This window comes from Trachypithecus francoisi, unplaced genomic scaffold (genome assembly GCF_009764315.1).
Source record: "Trachypithecus francoisi isolate TF-2019V2 unplaced genomic scaffold, Tfra_2.0 Lachesis_group15, whole genome shotgun sequence".
Classification (NCBI taxonomy): domain Eukaryota; kingdom Metazoa; phylum Chordata; class Mammalia; order Primates; family Cercopithecidae; genus Trachypithecus; species Trachypithecus francoisi.
The window spans coordinates 50,594,062-50,620,918 of record NW_022681460.1 but is presented as its reverse complement, the minus strand read 5'-3'; the positions used below and the strand labels follow the sequence as shown (position 1 = coordinate 50,620,918).

General features: G+C 39.0%; 2 protein-coding genes and 1 long non-coding RNA gene across 4 annotated transcripts in view; 2 read left to right on the top strand and 1 right to left on the bottom strand.

Annotated features, from left to right (window-relative positions):
• Positions 1-14,231, top strand: part of LOC117097154 — a 47,983-nt gene extending 33,752 nt beyond the window's left edge. The window contains exon 4 of the long non-coding RNA XR_004442839.1: positions 14,138-14,231. This is a non-coding gene — a long non-coding RNA (uncharacterized LOC117097154). The remainder of the gene's footprint in view (positions 1-14,137) is intronic.
• The window catches only part of QRSL1 (glutaminyl-tRNA amidotransferase subunit QRSL1), a 36,115-nt gene that overhangs the window by 8,947 nt on the left and 311 nt on the right, over positions 1-26,857 (bottom strand). The window contains exons 2-9 of the mRNA XM_033234740.1: positions 16,521-16,680; positions 16,105-16,203; positions 13,960-14,056; positions 7,444-7,620; positions 4,157-4,332; positions 3,959-4,074; positions 1,922-2,114; positions 1,104-1,221 (exon numbers count right to left, since the gene is read on the bottom strand). Coding sequence (XP_033090631.1) covers positions 1,104-1,221; positions 1,922-2,114; positions 3,959-4,074; positions 4,157-4,332; positions 7,444-7,620; positions 13,960-14,056; positions 16,105-16,203; positions 16,521-16,680 — 1,136 coding nt within the window. The remainder of the gene's footprint in view (positions 1-1,103; positions 1,222-1,921; positions 2,115-3,958; positions 4,075-4,156; positions 4,333-7,443; positions 7,621-13,959; positions 14,057-16,104; positions 16,204-16,520; positions 16,681-26,857) is intronic.
• RTN4IP1 (reticulon 4 interacting protein 1) overlaps positions 26,168-26,857 on the top strand; it is a 67,526-nt gene continuing 66,836 nt past the window's right edge. The window contains exon 1 of one of the 2 annotated variants that reach the window (XM_033234745.1): positions 26,168-26,329. The gene's annotated coding sequence lies outside the window, so the exon portion shown is untranslated. Of the gene's footprint in view, positions 26,330-26,570; positions 26,816-26,857 lie in introns of those variants that run through there. The other variant, XM_033234744.1, reaches the window with a different exon arrangement.

Here is a 26,857-nt window from a genome sequence, read left to right as displayed (position 1 = left end):
AAAAATTAGCTGGGCATGGTGGTACATGCTTGTAGCTTCAGCTACTAGGGAGGCTTAGGTAGTAGGATCACTTAAGCCCAAGAGGTTTAGGCTGCAGTGAGCTGAGATCACTCCACTGCACTCCAGCCTGGTGATAGAGTGAGACCCTGTCTCAAAAATAAAAAGTAATTCTAACTATCGGCCCTGAGAGGATGCACAGATAAATAAAATGATTTCTGTCCTTGAGGGCATGGAGAAAAACTCCATGTAATGAAGTTCTGCATTACAACAACCAATCTTGCTTTTTCACACTTCTCATGTCCTCTTAGACATACGTGGTGGTATGGAAGATGAGGCTTGTTCACAAGATCGTGAATAAACTCATAATGAAGACAATTGAAGGAGGAGTCATAGTCATTTTGAATTCTTTCTTAGAGCAAAGACATACATAATATAAGGAAAAACTAAGTTGATTCAATACATTTTCAAGAAACAATACAACTCCCTGCTTAAGGCTCTAACAGCAATAAACCAATGTGGTAATACCCAAGGGACATTTAATGAGATTAAAATCCTTAATGGCTTCCTACTTACACTCATCCCTTGGTGTCTGTTGGGGGTTTGGTTCCAAGACCCCTTTGGATACCAAACTCTGAGGATATTCAAGTCTCATATAAAATGGTGTAGTATTTGCATAAAACCTATGCACACCTCCTGCACGTTTCAAATCATCCCTAGATTACTTGTAACATCTAATACAATGTAAATGCGATGCAAACAGTTGTTATACTGTATTGCTTTTTAATTTGTATTACTTTTTATTGTTGTATGTTATCTTTTATTTTATTTTTTGAATATTTTTGATTTGTGTTTGGTTGAATCCAAGCTTGCAAACCCCACAGATATGGAGGGCTGCCTGTCATCTGTACCAATCGTTTAGCTAAAGTACCAGTATTTCTTTTGTTTTTGAATACCAGGACCCAAAAGTACCATAAACAGGTCTTTTCTAATTCAAATCATAAAGATTTTGTTTCTTTACCAAATATCTTGACTTATAAGACCTGATAGAGACATGTTACTTGATGGTTCAAGAATGAAGAAAATTCCTAAATGAGTTGTCTTACTCTTTTAATAAGAAAAAGTTTCCTGAGAGAATTCTTCCTCTCACCACATCATTGAACCCTTCTCGTCTGGTTGCAGCATACATGGCTTCAGTGGACACATCAATGTCACATCTGTGACCTGAAAATAAGATAAGGGTAAATATTACTTGAAAGGAAGTAAAGTCAGTAAAGTTTGGGCTAAAGCCAGGCCTAGATTCACTTTATTTATTTATTTATTTGAGATGGAGTCTCACTCTGTCACCCAGGCTAGAGTGCAGTGGCGTGATCTCAGCTCACTACAACTTCTGCCTCCCTTGTCAGTGATTCTCCTACCTCAGCCTCCTGAGTAGCTTAGATTACAGGTATGCCGCACCATGCTCAGCTAATTTAGATTCACATTTTTGTGACCAATATTAAAGTTTAGGGAGTTGCCCTTAATGGTTTCTTTTCCCTATCTGCCTTTTGACTGACTGATCATGGAGAGAGAAGAAAAGAACCAAGAAAGAAACTCCATTTGTTCACTCCCTCATTCATTCATTCAAACATTTATTGAGCTCCTACCATGTATCAAGCACTACATTAGTGGGATTGAGCATACGACAACAAGATACTATCCCTTCAAGTTATTCACAGTCCTGAGAGGCAAACCAAACATACACAGGTATTTATGACAAATAGTCAGTACAAGTCTAAAATGACAAAGGTAAAAAATGACTCACTGATTAACTTTTCTGAATCATTAACATTATCTCAAGCATTAACTATTTTGTCACTAATAAGTGAACTTTTCAAATGTTTGCAACAACTACCTTAAAAATAAAATAACCCAGCCATCTTACCATATTGTAGCCCATCAAATCTTGCCATATTTGATGCCACTTCCGATGTGCACAATACATGGTAGCAGACAATTGAATAACTGGTGTGAGGAAGGGATACTTCAAGTACTTTGGCCCCCTCAGACTCAAAGAGGTCAGCAGCTTTGGACCAAAGAGACCGTACTTCACTTGATAATTCTGGTACAAGATATTCCTTACAGGAAAAAGTCAAGATACAAAATTGAAACTGTATAGATCATTTCATAAAAATTTGTACTTCATCTGTATAGATGATTTTATAAAAATTTGTACTTCAGGACCTTTGGTAATACATTAGAAAATATGATAAAATTGCTAGTAGGTAGCTAGAAAGACTGAATCCATTTAAGAGTTTATGGTATGACAAAGCATAGTACTAGATACTATGATCTGGATATAACAACATTAAAGATTGGAGATCTAGTTGGGGAAAATATTTGTTAAATGCTCATTATGTATCAGGTACCTAACAGCATATCAGTATATATCAGCATATATGCTAATTGCTCATGTATCATGTACCCTGTTAGATGATTTTCAAAGGTTCTCTCATGTCATGCTTTTAACAAGCCTGTGATCTAGGTATTATAATCCTTCATTTTATTAATGAAAAATCTTGACATAAGAAGTTACTTTCCTAATGTTAAATAGCAGGTAAGTAGAGGGTCTAGGATTTCAAACTGGGTCTGTTTAAAAGCCTGTGATCTCTATAAATAAATTCTTAAAAGAAGGCACAGATACTGCCTTTTTTTTTTTTTTGAGGCAGGGTCTTGCTCTGTCACCCAGGCTGGAGTGCAGTGGTGCAATCATGGCTCACAGCAGTCTCAACCTCCTGGACTCAAGCAATCCTCCCACCTCAGCCTCCCAAACAGCTAGGACCACAGATGCATGCCACCACACCCCACACCTTTTTTTTTTTTTTTTTAACTTTTTGTAGAGATAGGGTCTCTGTATGTTGCCCAGGCTGGTCTCAAACTCCTGATCTCAAGCGATCTTCCTGCCTTGGCTTCCCAAAGTGCTGGGATTACAGTTGTAAGCCACTGCACTTGGCCTTACATATATTACCTTAATGGAAGATTTTAAATAAAGTAGTATTTCTCTATAGCAGTGGTCTTACCTGGGGGTTACTTTTGTCTCCTTTTCCCTAACCAGGAGACACTTGACAATGTCTGCAGACATTTTTGGTTGTGGGGTTGTGGTTTTGGTGGTGGGGTACTACTTGCATGTAGGGGTAAAGGCCAGGGATGCTACTAAACATCTTACAATGCACAGGACAATCTCCCACAACAAACAATTACCAGCCCCAAACACCAACAGTGCTGAGGTTGTGAAACTTCATTATTCTGCAGGGTAACTTATCTCCCTAAAAGATTTAAAGCAGTAACATATTGCAAGCCTTAATATTTTTAAAAGGTTAGTAATTTAACATTATAACATTCATGTATTCATTACTCAATTGCTACTGTAATAGATGCAGTAGTAATAATAATAACAATAAAGATGTTAACATTTTTTGAGGCATTACTATGCAAGGTATGGCTTTGGGCTAAGTCCTTTCTTTACATTAGGGATTGGCAAACTATGGACCATAGGCCAGATGTGACAAGCCAGCTGATTTTTTGAAAATAAAAGTTTTATTAGAACAGAGACACACTTTTTCATTTACATATTGCCTGTGGCTGCTTTCTCACTATAATGGCAGAGTTAAGTAGTTATGATAAAGACTGTATGGTCCACAAAGTCTAAAATATTTACTATCTTGCCCATTACAGAAACAATTTGCAGACTTAATATGACCATCTAATCGATCCTCACAAATCTCTCTTAAGTCAATATTTTTATTATTCCCATTTTACAGATGGGGAAATTGAGCTAAAAGAGATTAACTCACATAGTCAACTCATATGATTAATAAAAGTGGCAGAGCAGAGATTCAAACCCACCCAATCCGCCTCCCAAGTCTGTGCTCTCTCTTGAACTTGACAGTATTTCTATAAAGTAATGAAAGGAAAAAGTTACCTTCGGAATTCCTATACATAGTTTGCTCACATCTGCCAAACTGGGAAGCATGAATGGTTTATTAATAGGGTCATGTACTGTGGTAGAGTCCTTGGGGTCAGGTCCAGCCAGTGCACCTGTAAGGAGCAATACTTATGAATGGCAGATATATTGTTTTATAGAGAAACTGTTGCAAATGATATAGAACTATATAAATACCCAACACAATTGCTGCATCATCCACACATCTGGTTAAGATTCCTGGCACATCCATCGAATTCACCAGGGGAATGAGACCATGACGGGAAACTAAGCCATAGCTTGGTTTGAAACCAACAAGCCCACAGTGGGCAGCAGGATTTCTGGTCGATCCTCCTGTATCTGATCCTAAAGCCCTGGAATTTAAATGGAATTATCTTTAGAAGAATGATATATCTCTAATTATATTTGGAATCTACCCTTTCAATTGTATATTTTTAAACTGTATTTGCCTCTGATTACACAAAAGTAACACGTTCATCTCAGAGAATTCAAAAAGTATAGAAAACTTTAGGTACTCAATATTCCAATACCCAGAGGAAAACAATGTTAACATTTTGGTATATTAACTTCAAGTTTTTTTAAAAACGCATTTTTTTCATCGTTGAGATAATTCTGTAATCATGAGTTTCCATCCCTTTTTTAACATGAGCCTTTTACTATGTCATTAAAATTCCTGAAACTGTAAAGTATATGTAATATTCCATCATATAAATTGGTGATTCCTGGTATTTTAAAGTCCATTCTCCTTTCAATACACATATAAATCTTGCACTTTCCTCTGATGTTGATATTGAAAACAAATCAAGTTAATGGCAATTTTACAGTATGATTTTACAGACTAAATATGCCCCTCCTAGAAATTCAGATACAACCCTTTGCTACCCACCCTATTTAAAATCATGGATAGAGATGTATAATAATTTACTTAAACACTTACGTTGTTTCTAACTAGAATAACTATTTAATAAATAACTTTGTAATGAAAATCTCTGAACATAAATTTTTGCTTATGTGTGAGTACTTTCTAGGCTAGCTTCCAAGAAATAGACTTAGTGCACATAAATTTCTGATATATACTGTCCAATTACTTGTCAGAAAGATTATGCCAATTTATATTCCCAGTTGCAGTGAGTCAGATTGTGTTTTAAAGTTTCAGTACCATCACTGAGTACTAGGAATTTTTAAAATTGTTAGTGTGATAACCAAAAAGTTTTTATTAATGTGCATTTCAAATAATTTTGCACACTTATTTATACATGCATTACTCAACTACAAAGTGACTGTTCATTTCTTCACCCAGTTACCTACAGAGTTTATGTTGTTCTTATTTTAAAAAAAAAGAAAACTAACCTGGAGGACATTATGCTAAGTGAAATGAGCCAGTCACAGAAAGACAAATGCTATATATGACACTATGTACATGAGATAACTAGAGTAATCAGATTCATAAGACAGAAAGTAGCCAGGGCTTGGAGGAGGGTTGAAGGGTACACAGTTTTAGCGTTGCAAGATTAAAAGTGTTCTGAAGACTGATTGCACAATGTTTTTAATACTTTTGAACTGTACATTTAAAAATGGTTAAGCTGGTAAATTTTATGTTATGTGCATTTTACCACAATTAAAAAACCATTTCAGGAAAACAAAAGTTGTGCTGTAGAATAGTACATATCTACTATAAAAATTAAGATATCATATAACTATATGATGTATAAAGTAAGGTTTCTCTTATAATCATAGCCCCCACAATAACTGTTACCAGTTCTGATATGCATTCATGCAGACATCCAGTACTTCTATGCAATGACTGACATATATATGTATGCAATTGTTACTTTTAACAGAAATGGATTCTGCAACTTATTTTTCACTTAATATATTTATCTTGGTTATTTTTCCATGTCATTGCATGGTGCTCTAACTCATTCTTTTCAGTGGCTGCATAGTACTCCAGGAATCTTCCTGTTTTTAAAACTATTGCAAAAGAAACAAATCAAAAAGGGAGAAACAAATCAAAAAGGGGGAAACACAAGCAGAACACTTTACAGTTTGAGATACATTCAATGTGAAGTTATTTTTGGTCTGTGCTTCTATTGCTTATATTTAAAGTGAAGCTTTGGACTGAACAATGCTCCTAACAATAACATGGCACTCGTGCCCTACAGAAAATGCAAATTATATTTCCTTCCTTACAGTGTCAAGTTAAGCTACAAAATCAGACTGTTGCTTTCACAATTTTAAGATACATTTTCTTATTAGCATTCACTGATGGCTGTGTAAAAGCAAAACTTACATTTCCATAGGAATTATGTGTCAAAATGCCATCTACTCAAAGCACATTCAGAAAGATGAACACTCAGTGGGATGATGAGGACAGAAAAAAAGCACCTAATCCTGCAGTCCTAACTTGTCATAACTCACATTAATATTAATGCAATGCTATAAAATTCCACAGAGATCAAATGAAATGGTTTTACTTGTTAATAAGATTTTAGGAAAACTGAAAAAAAATCTGCAGAACTCACATCTCCATAGCTCTAAAAATATATAAATAATTTATGGATTGTAATGTGTGTGAAAGAACTTAGTTTTAATGGATAATTAAGGGGAGATAAAATATAAAACTATTACTAAAGAAACACATTCATTTTGATTAAATTGAGACTGATAAATAAAGCAATGGCCACATTTACTTTCTTTTCTTTGGGTAGTTAAGAAATGCTTTACACATGGAACTGAAAATATCATTAATGGATTCTTACCAAATACAAAGTATGATAGATAAACAGAATCAGCATCTAAACCTGGGAGGAGGGAGGAGCCAAGTACAGAAATAAAAATACATAAATAAAATAAAATAAAATACAAAGTACTGAAATAAAATAACTCCAATGACAACAATAAAAAAAATTCCTAACGCTTGAGAAAACTTTACTTACTGATGTACATTTTTAATTGCAGATTTCTGAAAACACTATTTAAAATATCTTATTAATACATATTAGCATTTTTTCTTTTCTTTATTTTCCTTTTTTTTTTCAAAAGTCTGACCTTGCTGAAGGATAAACATTACTAACAGTTTAGTTCAGCAGCACTCAACTAAAGTCATTGTATGTTAGTCCCTAAATATTTGTACAATCAGTGAGCACACACTGAAATTATTTAAAAATGAAGTTCATTTATGTTCAATGCTTTATTCTACAAGATCCACAAAATCGTATTTTAAGAGAACCAGACACCAAGGAGAAAAATTTGTTATTTTAAATTAAAGTTAAAAGTATTAAATACACATAGTGTACTGCACAGTTGAGTGCAACTACAATATATAATTTTGATATACCTTTGAACACATACAGCTCACTAAAAAGAAAAAATACCAAGGTATGAACTACTCTATTGCTGGATACACTTTATGACTGTTTGTATTTGGGTGGGTTTTAAAATACAGATAGAGAAAAGCATCTTACGCGTAGCATGTGAACGCCGATACGGCAGCTGCACTCCCACCTGAGCTCCCTCCAGTTATCAGCCAGTCTGAATCTTCATTCTTGCTGTGGGGATTCTGCTTCCTCTTTTCTCTATATTGTTTTGAATAACTCCAGGGGTTTTTAACTGGTCCAAATACACCATCTGTGCTCCCAGATCTGATGAAGTGAAACAAGATACCTTAGTAAAACTTTCATTTTATGTGAAAATTTCATCAAATACTTCTGAGTATATTATTTGCTTCTGACACTCATTGAGCATTTAAGAACCCACTGTAGCTTGAATTGAAAAAGGTGGGAAGCCTGCTCACATGTAGCTTTCATTAATTGACAGTTGTGGAGGATGGGAAGGAAGAGCATTTGTGGAAGAAAGTAGAGAAAGCTAATCTGCTAAGAAAAGATTTTGTCTCATTTGATCATCCAATTCGACTGAAGATGATTCCCCCTTGTGAATCAAGGTCTTCCAGCTGAAAAGGGTCATATTCCGTTAAGTCTTCTGAGGAAATCTCTCCCTTAACCAGACGTTCTATGGAAAACATTACAAGTGGAATGCTAATAACTTTCTTTTAAATTTTTGAAATGATTTTATTCTCAGATAAATTGCAAAAATAAAAATAACATATAAAGCACTTTATACCCCTTACCCAGATGTACCTACGGTCAACATTTTATCCCATTTGCTTTACTACTTGTGTGCTCTGTGTAAGTTTGTACATATGTACACATATACACAAAGTATGATAGAAGCTTAAGGGTATCTTAAGGGTCCAACTTATATATATCATAGCCCTTTATCCCTAAATACTTGAGTGTATATTTCCTAAGAGTAAGGATATCATGTTATACAGTCACAGTACAGTTATCAATCTCAGTAACATTAATATCAATACAATACGTTTACCTAATCTGCTGTACATAATTCAACTCTGTCAACTGATTCAATAATGTACTTTACTGGGCGCGGTGGCTCACACCTGTAATCCCAGCACTTTGGGAGACCGAGGCGGGCAGATCACGGGATCAGGAGATCAAGACCATCCTGTCTAACACGGTGAAACCCCATCTCTACTAAAAATAAAAAAATTAGCCGGGCGTGGTGGCGAGCGCCTGTAGTCCCAGCTACTCAGGAGGCTGAGGCAGGAGAATGGCGTGAACTTGTGAGGCAGAGGTTGCAGCGAGCCGAGATCGTGCCACTGCACTCCAGCCTGGGCGACAGAGCGAGACTCTGTCTCAAAACAAACAAACAAAAAGAATTAATAATAATAATGTACTTTATGATATTTTATCCCCTTCCTGGGTCAAATCTAGAGTCAGGTTTTCCATTTAATTATCATTGTCTCTTTTTTTTTTTTTTTGAGACAGTGTCACTCTATTGCCCAGGCTGGAGTGCAGTGGTGCAGATCTTGGCTCACTGCAAGCTCCATCTGCTGGTTTCTAGTGATCCAGGTTCAGGCGATTCTCGTTCCTCTTGAGTAGCTGGGACTACAGGCATCCACTACCACACCTTGGCCTCCAAAAGTGCTGAGATTACAGGTGTGAGCCACTGTGCCCAGGCTCATTGTGATTTTAATTTTGAATTTCCCTAATGATCAAAGATATTAAGCAGTTTTTCATGTGTTTGTCAACTATGTTTTAATCTCTGATGAAACGTCTGCTTAAATCTATTGTTCATTTTTTAAAAATAGAGTTGCTTGTTTTCTTATTTTCTTATTGAGGTGGGAAATGTTCTATGTATTTTGGATATCAGTTCTTTCTGAGATACATGTTTTGCAAATATTTTTCTCTCAGTCTGTGGCTGGCGTTTTCACTTTCTTAGTAGTATATTTCAAAGCACAGAAGTTCTTAATTTTAATGAAGTCTATCAATTTTTTAGTTCTTAATGAAGTCTATCAATTTTTTAAGTGGATTTGTGCTTCATGTGTCCTATCTAAAAGAACTTTGACTAATTCTAGGTCACAAATATTTTTCCCTGTCGTTTTAAATTGTTTTTTTCTGTAGAGACAGGGTCTCACTATGTTGCCCAGGCTGGTCTAGGACTCCTGGCCTCAAGCAATTCAACTGCCTCAGTTTCCCACAGTGCTGAGATAACAGGCGTGAGCCACCAGGCCCGACCTCTCCTAAATTTTCTTAAGTTTTATGATGTTAGGTTTTACTTTCTTTATCTCTTATCCTGGAAGATTTTCACACCCCTTTTTTGTTTTCATATGATATTTTAATAGACTGGTTCACATTTTGGATTTATCTTTTGTTTCCCCATTAGTAGAGTCAGGTTATACATTCTCAGCTGGAATATTACATAGGTGATATTGTATCCTCAGACAATTACATCTGGAGGCACATAACGTCCACTTCACCCTCACTGGTGATGTTAATTTTGATCAGCTGATGAAGGCAATGTCCTAAAAGCCTTCGTTCAAATTTACTCCCATGGATTAGTGCATTCAACATATATATAATGAATTCGAAGAGCTACCACTCTGAACTACACACACAAGAACTCTTGTTTCTGTGAAATAGAGAACAAAGACCAAGCAAATATTACAAATGTGACAAGTGTCATAAAAGGGTAAGTATAAAGTACTTTTGGTGAAAGACTGCTTTTCCCTAAGATCAAGATCAAGGCAAGGAAATCTGCTCTGACCACTTCTATTCAACATTGCACCTAAGGCCCTAACTGGTGCAGTAAGGCAAGAAGAAGAAATAAGACGAACTCTATTTGTAGACTACACAACTTGCTACATAAAATATTCTATAGAATCCACAAAGATCAACTAGAACTAATAAGTGAGCTTTAACAAGGTCATGGGATAAAAGGTCAATATAGAAAAATCAATTATGTTTCAATGTACTGGCAATAAACAATTAGAAACTGAAAAAAATACAATTTTCTATAGCATTAAGAAACATGGCCCAGGGCAGTGGTTCACACCTATAATCCCAGCACTTTGGGAGGACGAGATGGACGGATCACCTGAGGTCAGGAGTTTGAGACCAGCCTGGCCAATATGGTGAAACCCCATCTCTACTGAAAATACAAAAATTAGCCGGGGGTGGTGGTGGGCACCTGTAGTCCCAGCTACTTGGGAGGCTGAGGCAGGAGAATCTCTTAAACCCAGGAGGCAGAGGTTGCAGTGAGCTGAGATCACACCACTGCACTCCAGCCTGGGTGACAGAGTGAGATTCTATCTCAAAAAAGAAAAGAAAAGAACATAAAGGCCGGGCGCGGTGGCTCAAGCCTGTAATCCCAGCACTTTGGGAGGCCGAGACGGGCGGATCACGAGGTCAGGGGATCAAGACCATCCTGGCTAACACGGTGAAACCCCGTCTCTACTAAAAAAACACAAAAAAAACTAGCCGGGCGAGGTGGCGGGTGCCTGTAGTCCCAGCTACTCGGGAGGCTGAGGCAGGAGAATGGCATAAACCCGGGAGGCGGAGCTTGCAGTGAGCTGAGATCCGGCCACTGCACTCCAGCCCGGGCGACAGAGCGAGACTCCATCTCAAAAAAAAAAAAAAAAAAAAAACATAAAATGTGGGAATAAATCAATTATATGTATGATTTATATGCAGGAAATCATAAAAACATTCCTGAGTAAAACAAAATCTCACTAAATGGAAAAATTTAGGTATGGTATTCATGGATGAGAAGACATGTATTATGACGCCAATTCTTTCCAAGTTAATCTATAAATTCAACACAATTACAATCAGAATCCCATTAAACTTCTTTGTAGAAATTAGCAAGCTTATTCTAAAACATATCAAAATATAACAATCTAGATTATGTAAAATGATTTTGAAAAAGAAGAACAAAGTTAGAAGACTCTTACTACATAATTTCAAGGCTTACTATAAAGCTGTAATAATCAAGATGATGTGACATTGGAATAAACAGAGATGCAACAGAGTCCAGAAACAGACCTACATGAATGTGCTCGATTTTTGACAAAAAAACCTAAGATCATTCAACAAGAAAAGGATAATCTTTTTTATCATTAGTGCTGGAGTTAACAGACATCCATATGTTTAATAAATGGACTTTATTCATACTATATACGAAAATCTAATTCGAAGTGAATCACAGATCTAAATGTAAGAGCTAAAAATAAAACTTCTAGGAAAAAAGTCTTTGTGACCTTTGTTAGGTAAAGATTTCTCGGCCAGGCACGATTGCTTATGCCTGTAATCCCAGCACTTTGGGAGACGAAGCAGGCAGATCACCTGAGGTCAGGAGTTTGAGACCAGCCTGGCCAACATGGTGAAACCCCATCTCTACTAAAAATACAAAACTAGCTGGGCCCGGTGGTGCATGCCTATAATCTCAGCTACTCGGGAGGCTGAGGCAGGAGAATCGCTTGAACCTGGGAGACAGAGGTTGTAGTGAGCCGAGATCGTGCCATTGCACCCCAGCCTCGGCAACAGGAACGCAACTGTGTCTCAAAAAAAAAAAAAAATACACACATCATAAAAGAAAAAAATTAAGCCAGGTGAGGTGATGTGTGCTTGCAGTCCCAGCTCCTCGGAAGTATGAGGTCGGAGGATCACTTGACCCCAGGAGTTCAAGAACAGCCTGGGTAACATAGTGAAACCCCATCTTTAAAAAATAAAGGAAAAAATGGGCCAGGCACAGTTACTTGTGCCTCCTAACACTTTGTTGGACCAAGCTGGGAACACAGTTCGAGTCCAGGAGTTTGAGACAGCCTGGGCAACCCAGTGAGACCCTGTCTATATGAAAGGAAGAAAAGAAAAAAGAAAAGAAGGACGGGCACGATGGATTACACGCCTGTAATCCCGGGAGGCCTACGCAGGTGGATCACCTGAAGTCAGGAGTTCAAGAGCAGCCTGGCCAGCATGGTGAAACCCCATCTCTACTAAAAATACAAAAATTAGCTGGGCATAGTGGGGCATGCCTGTAGTCCCAGCTACCTGGGAGGCTGAGTCAGGAGAATTGCTTGAAGCTGGGAGGCGTAGGTTGCAGCAAGCTGAGATCGTACCATTGCATTCCAGCCTGGACGACAAGAGCAAAACTTTGTCTCAAAAAAAAAAAAAAAAAAAAGAACGAAAAGAAGAGAAAAAAGGAAGAGAACAATTGATAAACTGGACTTTATCAAAATAAGAACTTTTACTCTTTGAAAGGCATGTTCAGAGAATAAAAAGATAAACCAGAGACTTGAATAAAATATTTGCAAATCAGCATCTATCTGATAATGGGTCTGAATCCAAAATATATGAAAGAATTCTTTTCTTTTCTTTATTTTTTTTCTGAGATGGAGTTGTGTTCTTGTTGCCCAGGCTGGAGTGCAGTGGCACGATCTCGGCTCACTGCAACCTCTGCCTCCCCGGTTCAAGCGATTCTCCCGCCTCAGCCTCCCCAGTAGCTGGGATTACAGGCATGTGCCACCATACCCAGGTAATTTTCGTGTTTTTTTTTTTTTTTTTTTTTTTTGAGACGGAGTCTCGCTCTGTCGCCCAGGCTGGAGTGCAGTGGCCGGATCTCAGCTCACTGCAAGCTCCGCCTGCCAGGTTTACGCCATTCTCCTGCCTCAGCCTCCTGAGTAGCTGGGACTACAGGCGCCCGCCACCACGCCCGGCTATTTTTTTGTATTGTTTTAGTAGAGACGGTGTTTCACCGTGTTAGCCAGGATGGTCTTGATCTCCTGACCTAGTGATCCGCCCGACTCAGCCTCCCAAAGTGCTGGGATTACAGGCTTGAGCCACTGCACCCGGCCATTTTTGTGTTTTTAGTAGAGACGGGGTTTCTCCATTTTGGTCAGGTTGGCCTCCAACTCCCTACCTCGGGTGATCTGCCTGCCTTGGCCTCCCAAAGTGCTGGGATTACAGGCGTGAGCCAGAAAGAATTCTTACAACTCAATAATAAGATGACCCAATTTCAAAAAATGGGCAAAGAATTTGAACAGCTATCTTCACTGATGAAGATACAGGGATGGCAAAATAAACACATGAAAAGATGTTTAACATTATTAGTCATCAGGGAAATACAAACTAAAAGTAAAATTAGAGATGACTATATATCTATTAAACAACTGAACATAATCTCACAGAGGGACTAAGAAACTGGCATTAGATCCTCAATCCTTTTAGGTAACTACATTTAGTGAAAAAAGGCACAGGCCGGGCGCAGTGGCTCAGGCCTGTAATCCGAGCACTTTGGGAGGCCGAGATGGGTGGATCACGAGGTCAGGAGGTCAAGACCATCTGGCTAACACAGTGAAACCCAGTCTCTACTAAAAATACAAAAAATTAGCCGGGCGTGATGGCAGGAGCCTGTAGTCCCAGCTACTTGGGAGGCTGAGGCAGGAGAATGGCGTGAACCCAGGAGGCGGGGCTTGCAGTGAGCCGAGATCGCGCCACTGCACTCCAGCCTGGACGACAGAGCGAGACTCCGTCCCCCCACCGCCCCCCTTCCCCCAAAAAAGAAAATAAAGGCACAGATATAAGCAACTCAAGAGAAGATTTCAATTTTACTTACCCCATACTTACCCCATAGCAAACTCATCTAAATTTGTTTTTCCCATTAGTAGAGCTCCCTGATCCAACAACTTCTGAACTACTGTAGCATTATAAGGTGGTATATAACCTGAAAAAAATTTAGTTACTATTATTGTTTTTTACAGTCCAGACGTCTTTTGTTTATACCTATTATGCCATGAATTCACAGGGAATAGGCTCCAGCAGCTCAGGAACCTTCCCATTGGTTCTCACACAGTGTGCTTCTCCGGGTGGAGCAGGCTGACGCTTCAGTTGAACCCAGGTACCTTTCTCTTTGGCTTCCTTCTTTTTCTCATCATTTTCCTTAATGCATTTCAGAAAGCTATCTCAGCTCTTACAGTACTTACTGTGGTCAATATGTATATTCATTCTCTTGGCAAGAATCTTGCCCGTTTATTTACAACAATGCCGACAGCATGCTGGGGAACACTGTAGACTCTCCAGTTTCACCATGGTAACACTTGTGGAGCATTCCTTTTTGAACAGTACCCATTCCCTTGATGTCTACAACATCACCTTTCTTACAGGTTCGCATGTATGTGGCAAACAACTCCTTGTTTTCTAAAAGGCCTACAAAACATGTATTGGTGCCTCTCCTCTTTCCCTTTGTGTTCATCATTTTGGTGAATTACTGTATGATGGTGATTCCTGCCAAAAGGCCAGTTATTTTTTACAGGAAACAAAACAGTGAACATGCAAATCATATGTAAGAAACAAGAGTCGGCTGGGCGGGGTGGCTCATGCCTGTAATCCCAACACTTTGGGAGGCCAAGACAGGCAGATCACGTGAGGTCAGGAGTTTGAGACCAACCTGGCCAATGTGGAGAAACCCTGTCTCTACTAAAAATATAAAATTTAGCTGGGTGTGGTGGCACATGCCTGTAATCTCAGCTACTCAGGAGGTGAGACAGGAGAATCACTTGAACCCAGGAGGCAGAAGTTGCAGTGAGCCAAGACTGCGCCACTGCACTCCACCCTGGGCGACAGAGCAAGACTCTGTCTTAAACAAACAAAAAAACAAACGAAAAAAAAAGTCTAAACTGCAATTAAGCAATTCATAATGATATGCCTTAATTATTCCTAATTTAAATAATCAGTTGTACTTTCTTCCAGTAATTTTTTTTCTACTGTTAAATGTATGTTTTCCAAAGATAGTCTGTGCATTCACTATTTTTATAATCTAAAAACAGACTTTAACAGTTCTACAAAATATTGCATGATAGTCAGAGATGTACCCAGTATTTTTGAAATAATAAATCTCTATTTTGCTCACTGTACTTGACTTTTTCTTCTCAGATGATGTTATACCACACAGTAATTTTTATGTATTTCCAGTAGAAATAGGTCTTTATTTTCAACTAAAATCTTCTCTGGCTATTGAAAAGCTGTAGCATATATTCCAAAATAATGAACAACAACAGTCTGCATATTAGAGGAAGGTGGGGCATATTCCTCATAGAATATTATTTTTAGCGTATAGTACTCTGAATAACCTTTTTTCTATTTCTGTTTCTTCCTAGGATCCAAATATCTTGATAAACCTGCTTTCTTTTGACCGAACTCTAAAGAATAAATCTAAACATTGCCATACTGTGCTATAAGAGAGGAATCAGAAAATAAAAAATAACTGGCCAGTAGATGTTAATGAATCCTCACATCATCCCCAAGAGAAGGGTATCGATGATAGCCAGTTCACACTTATTCCCATGCTATCAATTAGCTGAAGGTAGAGGTTATATAGTGGGTTTACAGTAGTTTTTTTATTTCATTTTTTAGAAATGGGGTCTCACTATGTTGCCCAGGCTGGACTCAAACTCCTAAGCTCAAGTGATTCTCCCACCTCAGCCTCCCCAGTAGCTGGGACTACAGGCAAGCACCCGATTTGCAATTATTGAGTCTTCCTAAATATTAATAGAATCTTTGAGAACTTCTGAAATAGCATTCATTAAGCTGGCCTACCTCTAAAGAAAAATTCTGCATTCTAAAAGAGCAAATAGTAAAAAAGGTGATATTATATTCTAAATATTTCCTTCAAAGATACAATTAGTCTGAAATTATCTTGGTACTTTATTATTCTTAAAGCGAAAAATACCGATTTTTACAAAATTATCAATGCTCTGATCAGTTAAACTTTACCTTTCAGCATATTTGATGCACACGTTGTCTCAATGCCGGACGTGCTGAAGTTGTCTTTTACTGCAACAGGGATTCCATCTAAATCCCCAAGTGACTGTCCTGCATGAAAAAGCCAAAAGAGTGATAAAGGAGATAGTTTAAAATATAAAGATACATGAATACATGTTATTATAGTAACTACTAGTTTTTGGCAAAGATACTTCTTCAGAAATCAAATTTATGGCAGAAATTAATACAGTTGGACATTATAAAGCATCACATAGCCATTACCCTCATTTTTATTATCCTCATGGCAAGTTCTTTAAATAAGGCTATGTTTTATGTTTAAAGCTTCACTTGCCAAATGGAGACTACTACAACCAATTAAACTCCTTCTCTGGAGACATAACAATTAAGTATAGTTAAAAGCAATTTACCATTCTTATATCTCTTTTCTGATTCTTCAGCTTGTTTTAAGGCCACCTCTTCCGACACAGTAATGTAGGCATTTAGAAACTTGGTCTTCTTGATAAGAGAGAGACATTTTTGACAGAGCTCTGTTGGTGTAATTTGGCCTTGTTTCAGTGCTGCAGAAACCTATAGTGTATACAATTCAAAAACCTTTTACTGAGTCTGCAGAAGTTTCAGATGTTATGTTGGTGGGGGTAAGGGGTGATGGAATGGCTAAGTATAACATTTTAAAGTGAGGCTTAGGTTCAAAATCAAGAGAACCTATTACCTCTAACACTTAGTGTAGTGGATGAAGGGTGATGCACTGATCAGCTTGAGGAGAGATGGAGGACATGACATTCTTCTCCTTAGCTAATTTTTGGTTTTAAAATCAGGCTGTACAAACAACAGCAATAAGTCAGGTAAACCATCCTGTCCAGGGGGAGTTGAGGCACAGCATGGGTGAAGGATGGCTGAAGGCAGATTCTGTACAGAGGGTAGCTTAGCTGCAACACAGGCAGTCCAGAGAGAAAAAAAGAGAAGTGAACTGGACAAGGCATTGCAGGATTTTTATGGCTCTCTAAATAAGATCTTTATACCTATTGTGGAGTTCAAGTAAGAGACACTATGAATTGAGAGAAATGCTTATAAAATACAGGTTCAAAGACAAACTAAAAACAAACTTTTCTGAAATTCTGTCTTTAGGGAAGACATTAGGAAGGCTGGTAAAGAAGGAGTTAAAAAAAAAAAACTACACCAAAAGTGACTGAGAAGTAGTGAATACCAGTGTATATTGACAGGAAGTAGGGCCTGAGATGGAGTCATGGGTGTCTAATATTTCCTGTAGGAAGTAATAATAACATGTACTGACTAATCAGATAAAAGGGATGAATAACAAGAAGTAAAAGATCACACCAAAACTTTGGAGATTTTATGAAAAGATAATTGGATTAGATGGGAGCTGAGAGAAAAGGAGAATAGGGGAAGGAATAGTATTTACCAAGTATTTTCTAAGAGTCAAGCACTGTTGCTTTACATGCGTTATTACTTCATTTAACCCTTAAAGCAACCACACTGGCTGGGTGCAGTGACTCGCTCCTGTAATCCCAGCACTTTGGGAGGGTGAGACAGGCGGATCATGAGGTCAGGAGATCAAGATCATCCTGGTCAACATGGTGAAACCCCATCTCTACTAAAAATATAAAAATTTGCCAGGTGTGGTGGTGTGTGCCTGTAGTCCCAGCTACTTGGGAGGCTGAGGCAGGAGAATCACTTGAACCTGGGAGGCGGAGGTTGCAGTGAGCTGAGATTGTGCCACTGTACTCCAGCCTGGTGACAGAGCCAGACTCTGTCAAAAAACAAAACAAAACAAAACAAAAAAATAGTCACACAAGTTAGGTACTGTTTATCTCATTTGACAGATGAAGAAACTGAAGCTCAGAGACCTGGAGTGATTTGTTCAAAGTCACACAAATAGTAAAGGACAGTATGACTTCATAATATACAGTCTTCTCCATTTCTATCTCTACTCTATTGGAAGCTTAGTTTGTCCTCCAAGGTGACAGTATTTTCATGTGTCCCATATATACCAAGAAACAGAAGTTTGCATTTGAGGGGAAAATCTCCAAATGATCTGCTCTCAGCTACTGAGTAAATCATCAAAGCAATGGCATTCTTGGGGCTGAGGGTTTTAAATGCAACAAGCAGTGGGAAGAGGTCATCAAGAGGATCCCTAATGCTCACCAACAAGAGGAAAAGGACTTCCATGGGGAGGCTGATGGACTGTTGCAGGGATAGGGAGGGCAGCGAGGTCTGACTTAAGTAAGTGACTTTTATAGTAACAAGAAGAGAGAGTTTGTCGAATGGTTTTTATGAAAGGTAAACCCTTGGCCAGGTGCGGTGGCTCACACCTGTAATCCCAGCACTTTGAGAGGCCGAGGCAGACAGATCACCTGAGGTTGGGAGTTGGAGACCAGACTGACCAACGTGGAGAAACCCCGTCTCTACTAAAAATATAAAATTAGCCAGGTGTGGTGGCACATGCCTGTAATCCCAGCTACTCGGGAGACCGAGGCAGGAGAATCGCTTGAAATTAGGAGGCGGAGGTTGCAGCGAACCAAGATCGTGCCATTGCACTCCAACCTGGGCAACAAGAGCGAAACTTTGTCTCAAAATAAATAAATAAATTAATAAATAAATAAAAGAAAAGAAATGTAAACCCTCTAGAAGAAAGAAGGTAGAAGGAATAAAAGAGAGCAGTGTGTTTTAATATCATGTATATGGAATGGGAAGAACAAAGACGCTAGCAGGCTGGGTGAAAGAGAGTTAGAACTAGCAAAAACCCAGAGCTAGAGAGACAAACATATGTAGGCAGGTCCATCCCGTGGCTAAGCTGTAATAATGAGGAAAACTGCATCTGCCACTTTCTCTCCTTCCTTGACTCCTCTCAAGTCCCCTAATGTGTACTATCCTCAAGCTGCTTCCAGACTGGTCTGAGGATAAAAGCTAAGGTGTTACAATTGTGATTGAACGGCAAGACATAAGATTGTCTAGGAGTATTCACTGGAAATGGTGCCGATTTTCATTGAGACCATTTTTAGGAACTCTAGATTTAAGAAAAACAAAATCAATAAGGGAATTGGAAAAGAGAAGTGAAAATGAAGATGCTAATCAGCTAAATGGACTGAGCATAAGAAGCAGGAAATATATATCACATGTACAGTTCCCTGGGACGAAACTGCAGGTGTCACATTTGAATATAAAATGGAGTTAACTGTTAAGTTTTTGTTAAAAGAAAAAAAATTCTCTCTCTGGCACATCTTTTCTCTAATGGAAACTAGGCCTTCCCTGGCAGCCACTGCTTCTCCTGTTTAGTGCCTACCTACCACATAACACAGAGTCCAGACTGGGAGACGGGACAGATGATCTCCTTGTTCCTCAATGCTTCTCTTCTCTCAAACATCCTGCTCACCCGAAGCACATGCCTTGGGAGATGACACCACACTCCCTGGTGTGCTGACCTATAGCCTCCCTGGTATTACTTTTCATTCATTGACAATTTTGTTACCTAGCGCACTGTCATCTTCGTTACTATTGCTCCTATCCTCTCCCTTGTTCACGTCAAATTTCAAGTCTATGTACACCAACATCTGATTTTTCAGTTCTTTGACCTCACTTCGCACAAACTTTTCCTTCACCTCACCCCAGTTGCCAACTCTCCTGGTTACTGCCCAGACTACACACAACATTGCTAACATCCGTATGATCTCCAAAATGTCAATTCCAGCCATCCCATTTCTCCAGCCCTCAGCTCACTTACTTTACTATCCACACAGCCAGCAAGAAAAAGGGACCTTAGTTCCACAACCATAGGAAATGAACTCTGCCAAAACCAATGAGGTCGAGAGGGCTGGAGCTCAGATGGAACTCTAGCCCTAGCAATACCTTGCAGTACAACTACAGCACGTGGATTTCAGCCTTGTGAGACCTTGAGTAGAGAACCCAGTTACTCCATGCCCAGACTTCTGACCCAGAAAACTGTGAGATCCTGAGATTATGTTACTTTAAGCCACAAAGTTTATGGTAATTTTTTATGCAGCCATAGACAATTAATATACCTCCTTAGAAAAATTTCAAAACCTTGCTCAGGAACCACTCTTCTTAGAAAGTAAGGGAAGGGAAAAATGCAAATACATATAATTTAGTAATTTTGTCCCTGTAACAAAATTAATGTTAATAATAGGTAGTACTTAGTTCTAGGCATTGTCCTCGGTGCTTAATATATCATTTAATCTTTACATCCACACTGAGAAGCTATTATTATCTCCATTTACAGATTTAAAAAAACTGAAGTTCCCACCTGAGGTCGCATAACTAAAAAGCAGCAGAGCTGGCTGGGTGCGGTGGCTCATGCCTGTAATCCCAGCACTTTGGGAGGCCAAGGCGGGCTAATCATAAGGTCAAGAGATCAAGACCATTCTGGCCAACATGGTGAAACCCCGTCTCTACTAAAAATACAAAAATTAGCTAGGTGTGGTGGCGGGCATCTGTAGTTCCAGCTCCTTGGGAGGCTGAGGCAGGAGAATCGCTTGAACCCGGGAGGCAGAGGTTGCAGTGAGAAAAGATTGCGCCACTGTACTCCACCCTGGCGACAGAGTGAGACTCTGTCTAAAAAAAACAAAAAAAAGGTAGCAGAGCTGGGATTCAACTGAGGACTGATCTTGTTTCCAACACTCATGCGCTGAACTACTTACTATACTACAGGGTGAGTATCCCTTATCCAAAATGCTTGGCACAAGAAGTGTTTAGATTTCGGATATTTTCAGACTTTGGAGTCCTCTATCTGTACTATATACTTTCCAGTTGAGCATCCCTAACCCAAAAATCTCAAGTCTAAAATGCTCCAGTGAGCATTTCCTTTGAACACGCCCTTTGAAAATCATGTTGGTGCTCAAAAAGTTCTGGATTTTGGAGCATTTCAGATTTTCAGATTAGGGATGTTCAACCTGTGTAATTATTCTCTATGCAAGACATTTTGGCATTTTTGTCTCTGTAACGAAGTGGAGACATTTTAATTAACTGAATAGACAGCATTAGAGGTTTACTTAGGAAAAGAATGGCCTTTTTTTTTTTTTTTTTTTTAAACGGAGTCTCGCTCTGTCGTCCAGGTTGGAGTGCAGTGGTGCGATCTCGGCGCACTGCAACCTCCGCCTCCCCGGTTCAAACGATTCTCCTGCCTCAGCCTCCTGAGTAGCTGGGATTACAGGTGCGCGCCGTCGAACTCCTGACCTTGTGATCTGCCTGCCTCAGCCTTCTGAAGTGCTGGGATTACAGGCCTGAGCCACTTTGCCCGGCCAGAAAAGAACGGTCTTTAAAAAAAAAATTGCCTTGATAAATGCTGAAGGTACAGGAGAGCTCTTGAAGGCTGAGTGTAGCAGTGACAGGTACTCATCCTCTCTTTAACATAGTCCATTCATGCTTTTGCCTTCTTGCTTCTTGAAATTGCATGTCAAGATCACCAGCAAGCTCCACATTCCTAAACCCACTGGTCAGCACCAGCCCTCATTTTATAGTACTCCTTAGTAGCATTCAACACAAGTGACCACTCCCTCCTTGAAACACTTCTTCTCTGTGTTCAGGACACCATGCCATCCTGGCTTTTTCTTCTGTCTCACTGGGCATTCTTTCAAGTCTCTTTTGCTGGCTTTACTTCCTATTGTTGACCTCCAAAATGTTGGAATTTTAGGTCTTCTTCTATTTTTACACCCAACTTCCCAGGTAATCTCATCTGGCCCTATAGGTTTAATTACCTCTATACTCTGGCCAATGTGTATCTCTCACCTAGCCTCTTTGCTGAGCTCTGAACTCTTTTATCTAGCTGCTTAAGTGACATCTTCACTTGGATATCTAGGAGGCATCTAAAAATTAACACATCCAAAACAAAACTTTTGATAACCTTCCCCTTCCAAACATGTTCCCTTTAGAGGTTTTCCCATCTTGATGTTACATTTCCCCAACTGCCCTGGCCCAAAACCTAAGTAAAACCTTGATTCTTCTCTTTCCCTCAAATCCCATATCCAAAACATCTGCAAACCCTAACTTTAAAAACAATATCCACTCCCACTATCTCTTGCCAATGCAACAGGCTTCTAAAATGCTTTCTTGCTTTTTTTTTTTTTTTTGAGACAGGGCCTTGCTCTGTTGCCAAGCCTGGCGTGCACTGATGTGATCTCGCCTCATTGCAGCCTCAACTTCCCAGGCTCAAGTGATCCTCCCACCTCAGCCTCCTGAGCAGCTGGGACTAAAGGCATGCGCCACCATGCCCAGCTAATTTTTGTGTCTTTTGTAAAGACAGGGTTTTGCCACATTGCCCAGTCTGGTCTTGAACTCCTGAGCTCAGACAATCAGCCTGCCTCAGCTTCTGAAAGTGCTGGGTTTAAAGGCATGAGCCATTGCACCCGGTCAGTCTTTGTACTTTATTACTTGCTTTTCTATAGATCATGGTCCCTTAAGAGTCATCTGAAGGAGCTTTTAAAATTTTAACTCAGATCATGTCCACAGATTCAAAACTTTCCAGAAGATTCCCATTACACTTTGAATAAAATCCATACTCCCTACTGTGGCCTCAAAGGTTCTCTGCAATTTGGCTCCTACCTGTCTCCCTAACCTCTTCTCTCATTGCTGTCTTCATTCACTTCTCTCCAGGCATGCTGGCCCTCTTGCTATTCCTCGAACATGTTAAGCTTGCTCTTGTTTTAGGGTCTTTGTACTTACTGTTCCATCTGCCTGGAACGCTATTCTCTCAGATCTGCCCAGTGTTCCCCCTTCATATCCTTCTGGTCTCTATTAAGTATTATTCACTCAGTCAGAGAAATCTTCCCTGGCCACTCTAGCTAAAATGTCCAGCTCCCTCAACTAGTTATCATACTATGATCTACTTAATTTTTCTCCACAGTACTTATACTACTTGAAATTATATCCTTTACTTTTTTTAAAAAAAAGTGTTTATGGCTGCATTTGCACAAAAAAATGTTAGGTTTCAGGAAGCAGGAGCTTCTGTCCATCTTTAATGCTATCCCCCAGTGGCTAGAACACAGAGGTACTCACTAAATGTTAGTTGAATGAATAACAGTTGTTTAAAATTTAGAATTGATTTCCCTATAGAGCAATGATTAGTTTTTCTAAAGTTGAAGCTCCAAGAAGCCAAATGAATATATCCTTCTTTAAACTTTAGGATTAATAATATTAGCCTGGTGCCTCGCTCCTAGAAACACTGGGATCATGCCACAAAAGACAAAGGCAAAAGTGAGATTCCTCCCCCTTTCTGAATGTACCTGGGTAAAATTTACAAATAGGAATTTTACCTACTTGGCATTTTACCTCTTTTTTGTGCCTAATCCCAGGACTCCTGTTACCATAAGCCCACTCACATCCCCCAAATTGCCTCCATCATTTCCAGCCCTTCTCCCTAATTCAATTCCCAGCAAATTTTCCCCTCTTCAACTGATTATCTCAATTAAGGTATTATGAAGAAATTTGAACTGTTATAATTTACAACAATGGGTGAACAAATTGTTCAACCTTCCCAGGCATCTGTACATATTTAAAATATAATTAAATTGAAAGATAATTTGTATGAATTAATCTCTAATTGGTAGAATTTAGGGCATCAGTACAGTGAGTGGAAAAAATACAAAGTAGAAGGTAGTTTTAGAGCTGGGGAAATAACCACCAAATGTTTTGCACGCTAGGCATTAATAGGTGTTTGTTAAAGGAGTGATTAAGTAAAAGTAATCATGCCAAGGCAACCTCTGGGTCTTCCCCTGGGTCAGCTCTCCTGAATAGTTCTTTCTCCCCCATGATGCAAAAGTTGTTTTTCACTATGGTTCACTCAATGAACCCAGAGAGAAGTAGCACTAAAAAAGGTAGCACTTAAGGAGCTATGACAGTTGTCAAAATCAAAATAGAGTCACTTGTGTTAAAATCCTGACAAATGGAGTCAAGGAAGGTCAAGAAGAGAGGGTTCTCATGCACCAATGCCTGATAAGAACTATCACATTCCACCTGACAAGGGATTGATAACCGAAGTACATAAGGAGTTCAAAAAACTCAACAGGAAAAAAATCCAATAATCAAATTAAAAATGGGCAAAAGATCGGAATAGACATTTCTCAAAAGAAAGACATATAAATGGCAAACTGGTATATGAAAACGTGCTCAACATCACTGATCATCAGAGAACTGCAAATCAAAACTACAATGAGTTATTATCTCACTCCACTTAAAATGGCTTCTTCCAAAAGACAGGCAATAATGAATGCTGGTGAGGATGGAGAAAAGTTGGTTGAAATGTAAATTACTACAGCCACTATGGAGAATAGTATGGAGGTTCCTCAAAAACCTAAAAATAGAACTACTGGTTGGCCACAGTGGCTCACACCTGTAATCCTAGCACTTTGGGAGGCTGAGGGAGGAGGATTGCTTGAGGCCAATAATTCAAGACCAACCTGGCCAACACAGTGAGACCCTGTCTCTAAAAAAAAATTAAAAATAAATAAATAAAAATAGCACAACCATATGATCCAGCAATCTCACTGCTAGGTATATACGCACCTAAAAGAAAGAAAATCAACATAGCAAAGACATATCTGCTCTCTCATGTTTATTGCAGCACTATTCACAATAGCCAAGATTTGAAAGCAACCTAAGTATCTATCAACAGATGAATGGATAGAGAAAATGTCCTACATGTACACAATGGAGTACTATTCAGCCATAAAAAGAATGAGAGCCTGTCATTTGCAACAACATGGATGGAACTGGAGGGCATTATGTTAAGTGAAATAAGCCAGGCACAGAAAGACAAACTTCCCATGTTCTCACCTATTTGTGGGAGTTAAAAATTAAAACAATTGATCTCGTGGAGGTAGAGTAGAATGATGGTTACCAGAAGCTAGAAAGGGTAGTAGTATGGGTGGGAAGTGGGGATGGGTAATGTGTACAAAAATATAGACAGAATGAATAAGATACAGTATTTGATAGCACAGTGGGTGATTACAGTCAACAATAATTTATTGTACATTTAAAAATAACTAAAAAAGTATAACTGGAATGTTTGTAACACAAAGAAATGATAAATGCTTGAGGTGATGGACACACCATTTACTCTGATGTGATTACTATGCATTGTATGCCTGTATCAAAATATCTCACGTGCCCCATAAATACGTACAACTACTATGTACCCATTAAAATTTTTTAAAAAACAACAATCATAAGACTGCAAAAAACACAACCTTACACAAAGGCCATTGCAACCTTCCACACACACAAGTACTTCTGCAAGGATGTCTGTCCAGCAACTGGCCATCCAATCTTGGACTGATGCCACCTTTGTGACTGATCTTTGTGGCCAAGGATAACTGATTCAAAATAATTTATGTAATCTTTTTCTTTCTGTCTTTAAAAACATCCTTTGCCCCAACTTCCTTGAGTAGGCACATAGTTTACTATATCACACATATTCCCATTGCATTGCTACCCCAAAATAAATATTTTCTTTAGAGTCTCTTTCTGTTACTTAGATTGCCAGTGGAAAAGGCAGAAAAAGGAAATACCATATTTTTATAGGTTGTATTTAATTTTAAAACAAGTTTTGGGTGTTGTCCACTTATTAATTTATTTTTTAAAGAACAAATTTGATTCGATGCAATTTAAAATGGTAAAATAATAATTATTTTGGGGAGGAATTATTTATTATTTAAAGCCTGTGGATTTAAAGTTCTTATTATATATTACAGCTATCTATAATTATAATTCCAGGCTGCCAGCTGGGAAACAAACAAACAAAACAACTTCTAGGGTGCAATAAAAAGGAAGATGGAAGGCAGTTTAGGTCCTCAGCGCCTACTTCTTACCAGAAATCACCTGAAGCCCCCATTAAACCGTACTCCTCAACCTACCACACAGATGTAATTAAGTCTAGAGTGGGATATAGCTTTAGTTTTAACAGGTGCTTCACGTGACTCTGATAGCAACTGGCCTGCAGGCAGTTCTAAGGTTGAGTGATGTGAACCAGGCAGTAAAAAGACCTGAATTAAAGCTTAACAGCAGACATAACGTGAGAGGGCAGATTCCAGCCATATCTGCAAGACAGAATGAACAGGGCTTAGTGATTTACTGTATATGAAAGATGAGAAAGAATCTAAAGGCAAATGAGATATTTGTGCCATTAAAAATAGACTATTAAGAATTCAGAAATACCAGAGCTTTTGTTTTTTAAGACGGGGGTTGAGAGGTAAGTCCTGTTACAATGATTACTTCACTGATTAAAGTGAATTTCAGGGTGCTTATGTGACATTTAGAAGAACTGCCCAGAAGGCGTTCACAAATACAGCCTAGTCGTTCAAACATGACGTCCAGGAAATGGAGACACGGGTTAGGGAATCCCTGGTATCTTAGTGGTTGGTAAATCTTAGACAACGAATTCTTTGAAAAAACCCAAACATTACTCGTTTGAATTTTGCAAACTACAGTTTCGCCGGGATTCTTAGCGACAACTGCAGCTATGTGTCGGGGACAGAAGAGAGACTGAAGTGGCTCCGCAAGCCCCCTTTATCTGGCAAAGCCCACTCCGAGACCATCCGCTGCCCGACCTACACCAGAACAAACGTCTAATGGTGAGAAGCCGATTCACCACCCCACAGATCCGCGGTGCAGAGATTTCCCAGCTAAGGTCCTAACTCCTGAATGGGTACGGCGAGTACATCTTAAGGACCGAAAGGTACCTATCCCCTACTCAGTTCAAGAGAAGGCAGCGAGGTGG